Source organism: Lactuca saligna, chromosome 4 (genome assembly GCF_052625555.1).
Source record: "Lactuca saligna cultivar CGN05327 chromosome 4, ASM5262555v1, whole genome shotgun sequence".
NCBI classification, from domain to species: Eukaryota; Viridiplantae; Streptophyta; class Magnoliopsida; order Asterales; family Asteraceae; genus Lactuca; species Lactuca saligna.
This window is the reverse complement of record NC_136420.1, coordinates 27,894,341-27,900,392: the sequence shown is the minus strand read 5'-3', so window position 1 is coordinate 27,900,392 and position 6,052 is coordinate 27,894,341. Positions and strand designations below refer to the sequence as shown.

The 6,052-nt window shown below is 35.1% G+C and overlaps 1 protein-coding gene across 1 annotated transcript; it reads right to left on the bottom strand.

The window, feature by feature from the left end:
• Positions 1-280: 280 nt before the first annotated feature.
• On the bottom strand, positions 281-4,943 carry LOC145041437 (histidine kinase CRE1-like). Its single transcript, XM_078989503.1, has 8 exons — positions 3,975-4,943; positions 3,663-3,896; positions 3,392-3,561; positions 2,980-3,198; positions 2,631-2,869; positions 2,309-2,538; positions 1,035-2,200; positions 281-889 (listed from the first exon to the last, which is right to left on the bottom strand). Exons 1-8 carry the CDS (start codon positions 4,311-4,313, stop codon positions 649-651), a joined length of 2,838 nt encoding a protein of 945 aa, XP_078845629.1. The 5' UTR covers positions 4,314-4,943; the 3' UTR covers positions 281-648.
• Between the last annotated feature and the right edge of the window lie 1,109 nt (positions 4,944-6,052).

The window sequence follows — 6,052 nt, the reverse complement described above, 5'->3', positions numbered from 1 at the left end:
ACAAACATAGAAGACAAATAATATCTATTCTTTTTTCCTCGCATGAATTCTAAACATCCTCCTAAAAAAATTAAAATTATGATTTTTCCGTTAACCATCTGTTGGATAATAATAATAATAATAATAATAATAATAATAATAATAATAAACTGGTTCGATTAACCTAAAAAGTAAAATCGGTTAGTCAGCTTTTAGGTTTCATATATTTTGAAGTTTGAACACCACTAAAAATGGGAGCATCATGTGTCTTTCACCAGGGGCTGTAGTGTTGTACTCTGCATAAGAAAAAGTATCCAAGTGTACTGAAATAATAATATACCCAAGTGGAAATGGATTATTGTCTGGTGGCCCCTCGTGGCCTACAATGGAAACAGACATTTCTATACAAAGATATCTGCCAAACGACATCGTATTGTTTACCATACAATACATCATCATTCGTACATGACCCACCCCTCCCTACACAAACTAAAATGCTCTCTGTACATGTGTTTAGATTGATTCCTTTTCAGCCCGGTGAGTAGATTGCCGTTAGTTGAGTTAAACCCAACCCAAAGTCAGTTACACTCGGCCCAATCAATATGCAAAATTCCAGTTAAGAGGCAACCTAGAACCTCATTCGTTTACGGTTCGGTTCACAGTCGACAGTTAACCAATTTGTGCGTGTTCGCCGGTTTTGGATTCAAAAAACTTTGCCACGGCCTGGTAAAGATTTTCTTCCTCAAAAGGCTTCGATACGTACCCATCCATTCCACTTCTCTTACACTCTTCAAACGTCGCATGAATCACATCGGCTGTCATCGCCAGTATCGGCAAATGCCATTCAATACTCCCTATTCCCTCATTCGCCTCCCTTTCCATCATCCGTATACGCCGTGTCACCTCAAAACTGCAACAACATCAACCATCATAACAAACAAAAAAACAAAACACCGGTGCACATGGACCAGACACAAGGCACAGATAACTGTGCACTGTGTCTGGTCCATTTGTGCACCGGTAAAATATAGTATTACTATATAATACTAACATACCCGTCCATTTCGGGCATTTGAATATCCATGAAGCAAGCATCGAAAACATGTGGTATCTGAAGTAGAGCGAGGGCGGCAACACCGCTTTCGGCACACTCAACCGCCGCCCCAAATTTTTTTAGGGCACCGGCGGCAACTCTCCGGTTTACTCTGTTATCATCAACCACCAATATTTTCTTCCCACAAAGTAACCCCCGAAGATAAAATGACCCTTTCCCTTTCGCCATGGTTTCCGCCTTCTTCCCTGTTCCCAAAACTTGTTGCAAACAAGCTGCCACCATGCTCGCTCTTAACGGTTTCATAATCACAGTATCGGAAAACCCGGCGGATTTTAATTTATCGATTTCGGGAGGAGTTATGTTTGTTGCTAGAAGGATCTTTTTATGGAAATTTTGAATTTTGATCATGTTTTCGTTTAATAACCATGTGTCTTTCTCGATTAGAAGTAGATCCGGTTTTGAATCTCCCAAATCCGATAGTTTTATATTGGTATCAACAGTTTTAACGATTATACCGAGTCTCTGTAAATGGTATCGTGTCACTGCAGCTCTGATTGGTTTTGAATCGACCAAGGTTACTTTCAATCCGTGAAAGGAATTTGGAAGATCGTCGTTGTAAAGGGATTTTTTCACATCGCCATTTTTGCAGGTTTTTAAAGCGACAGTGAAGGAAAAAGTGCTTCCGATTTGTGGTCGGCTAACGAAGCTTATCCGACCACCCATTAATTCAACCAAACATTTACTGATACTCAATCCGATTCCGGTTCCGCCGTAGAGTCTGGAAGTGGAACTGTCGGCTTGCATGAACGGCATAAAAACGAGATCTTGTGCGTGCACCGGAATCCCAATTCCGGTGTCTTCAACGGAGACGATTAGGTTAACAACGTTTTCAATTGGGGCTGCTAATTGTTTAACAGTGTCCCAATTGTTTCTATCATCGGCGGCTTCACAACCGCTTAATGTTTTGAAATGGGACCCACACCCGTTCGATTTAGCCATGTCCATTACTACAGCTTTGGAATGATCGGCGTGATGAACTTGAACGAAGATATGTCCTTTTTCTGTGAATTTAACAGAGTTTCCGACGAGATTCGTGATTACTTGTCGGAATCTTCCCGGATCTCCGATGACAATTTGTGGGACTTTATCGGAAACAAGAACTGCCATCTTTTCAATTTCCCAATCACAGATAACGATTATCATAATCAGATTAAAACAAACAATAATTTGAAAGAAACGATAACAGATAACAAGATAATCTGGTTTTACTTTTACCTCGATTCCTTTGTGTCGAGATTTTTCAGAAAATAATGACAGAACGTCGTCGAGAATGGAGCGGATATCAAAGGGGACGGATTCTAGGTCTAATTTTCCGGCTTCAATTTTGGCTCGATCGAGGACCTCATTGATCAATGCGATTAATGCTCTTCCACAAGCTTGTGCAGTTTGAGCGTAATCTCTTTGGGTTGAACTTAATTCTGTATCTAGAAGCAATGCAAGCATCCCTATGAACACAACACATATGTGAAGTTAATGTTATTACATTTACATAATTGAAAAAATACAGAGATGAATTGATGAAGGTAAGTGGTAATACCAAGGATGCCATTCATGGGGGTTCTGATTTCATGTGAAACAGTCGCAAGAAACTGTGATTTAGCAACATCAGCAGCTTCTGCTCGAACTTTTAATTGTTGCATCGTGTCAAAATCATCTTCGACTTGAACAATATGAATTGCTCCAGTATAAAACATGTAGCCAGCTAATATCACAATCACATAACCTAAAGTCGCAGTTGCGAATGCTGTCAATGATATCGGTGCTTTATGAAGATATCTGCATAAAATCTAGAACCATTAACATTTAAACTAATTACCATTTCCTTTTTTTTTTTTTTTTTTTTTTTTTTTTTTTTTTTTTTATAAAAATGGAGATGAAACACATACCTACAAGTCATTTGGTGCTTCCTAAACGGATCACCAAAATCAAGCATACTCACACGTGTGTGTGACATGTCACCATCTTCAGTTTGACGCCCATATGTGATCAATGGATTTGATGTATTTGTGACATCAAAAACTTTTACAACTATTTCTTGATTTTCAGCAAGTTGCCCTAGTAAATTTTCTACTAGTGACTCAACATCAAAAGCTCCACCTAGATATCTGTTTATGTTTATCCCAAAAATAAATTATAGATAATGTGATTTTCTCTCCAAAAACCCTTAGAAAAAAAAGACTCCCGACATATACACATAAGAAAATGTGGGACACTAACAAAAAACATAAGCCAATTTTATTTATTTTTGACTTAATGCATTAAGCACTTGTAAGGGTAAAATTGATAAATATTATTTACCCGGCAGTAGCTGAGATGCGTTCTTGAACAGATGCGTTTGGTGGAAGCTTTGATTTGTAAACAGGAAATGTCAAAACTACCCCTAGATGATTAGAACCTAGAAGCTTGAAAGGGCTTGTGAGCACTGCTTTTCCAGTTGCTCTAGCCCTCAATATGTTCTCTTTGTCCTCCTATCATCAAATTCGAGTTTCTTTAACTTCGAAGGGTATATATTTTAGATTTTTAGATTTATGAAATATAATTATTAAAAAAAAAAAAAAAAAAAACATACCTCGCCAGACATCATATCTACCAATTTAAGATAGGAAACGGTTTCTTGAGCGAAAATTACAGGGGCATATTCGTCACGAAATGGCGAGGGCTCTTTGGTCATTGTTCTTATGGTCCCATCATGTTGTCTTTCGAGTTCTTCTCTCTCGTAATTCATTACCCTTTGTGCATATGCAACTCCACTCAACAAAGGTCGCTCGAATGCTGTTCTTGCTGTGTATTCTGCAAATGTTTCCTGGATCCGAAAAAGAACAAATTCAATCGCAAAAAGAAGAAAAAAAGATAAACAAACACACATGAATAATGTTCAAACCTGATCGATTACTGATGGGTTCTTGTAATAATGAAAAGTCGACACCAGAACAGCGAGAGCGTGTACATGATTTACGCTAACCCTAAATTGATCTTGCAACATTCTTGCCCTTTGATCACACATACTCACTAAACCCTCTTCGATTCTCTCTTGATGCCCTGCATCTATGCATTTGTAAACATAAATCGCGACAAATCCAAAAGAAATGATCCATAACGTTAAGTATTTTCGTTGATTTGTTCTTGGGATGTATGATTTGTACTTCCGTTTTGTGCCCAATTGTTGTTCGTTCAAACTCACTGCTACTAAGTGATGGTGGCCTTGCATTTTTACACCCATCTTGAATTCAACAACAGAGTTAGAAACCTGTTTTCTCTGCTTCAAGTGCTTGTACCTTCACGCTTTCCTGTTGTTCGTCTTGTTCGGTTGTTCATCTCCTTGTTCTTGCCACTTCATGTTTTCAAGAATCATCAGTGACGAAAAGGGGTTTGGATGTTATCTTCGAAGAAGTACTTTTTTTTTTAACAGAATCACTTTCTTTACTCAAAAAAGAAAAGTGGTTTACAGATTTTGTTTTCTTTTATTCAAGAAAGAACCAAAATCCCACTTAAGAAACTCTATGAGGTACAAGAATCTCCCTTTCTTTTCTGTAGATTTTCACAGAATGTGAGAGAAGAAAGAAAAAGAAGAGAACCCCACAAAGGAAATGTAAAGAAAAGAAAATTCCCAAGATCATATCAAGGGAACAACAAGCATGGTATGTTTGAAGAAGCCCTAAAAACATGCATAAAGGGCTTGAATTTAAAGAAGTTTGTGTGGTTGATAAAGGGTTTGAATAAGATTATTGAAAAATGGGGTCTCTAATATTAATCATTTCTTTCACAATACACTCCAGACAAATTAAAGCACACATTTACTGTTTCCTCTGTAAAATCTTTAATGTATTAAACTAAGCAAATCAAATCTTAGCTAAACTTCAAGATTCTTGACCAGAAAAACACATACAAGTAGAGAAAGAAAGCATATTTGGAAACTTTTGTGAAAATACAACGAAAAGTGTACTCAATTTGGTATAAACAGAAGTCATATAATAATGGGTGTTGGGAAATTTAAAGAAAAGAAGGTGCAGTTTGGCTAAGTTACTTTAAAAAGCAACTGAACCAAATTTTGATGATTTCTTTTGAAGATACGGTGTTGTCTCCCTCTCCTAAAAAAAACAAATTCGAAGATGAGACATTTGAAAAGTTGAAGTTTCTCCCTCAAAAATATATTTTGACAATAAATTAAAAAGTTAGCTGAAGGAAAATTAAATATTACTTGTTAACCGATAAATTTACTCATGAAAAATAACATTTGATTAAAAGAATTAAAATAACATAAATAGATATGTAAGAAAAACAATTCCATCTTAATTCATAATAAATGAAAATAATTTTACTACTTATTATTTCTCTTATGTATTATGTTACATGTTATTTTATAATAATTTAAATTAAGTTATATTCATGTGTTATTTTGTATTTTTTTTATTAAATTTTATAGTCATTTCTCTTATGTATTATATTACATGTTATTTTATGGTAATTTAAATTAAGTTATATTCATGTGTCATTTTGTATTTTTTTTATTAAATTTTATATAATACTTAAACATAATAATAAATGTATATTCAACTCATTAATATAATTTTCTTTATAAGTTTTAAATTTCTAAATTAAATCCAATTATTTTAATTGTTTATTTATTTAAATTATTAGTTAAATTTAAAAGATAAATAAGCACTTCAACTTTAATAATTAAATATTTTACTTTTTCTTATAAATTTAAATTTTATAAATTGTTAGATTTTCGTGTTTGTTTTTTTTCATAAACTCGTGTAATGCATGAGTTTCACAAGTAGTATATAATAAAGGTGGGTTGCACCTAATCCCACATCGGCTGGGAAACTCTGCAGTTAAATGTTCCTCGGCGAGAGCAATTCAAGGATGAGTAACCCCTAGGAAGGTTTTTGTGACGGAAGTTCAAAGCGTACAATATTGTGATACGTGCCAAAGGGGATGTTACAATTGCTTAATATA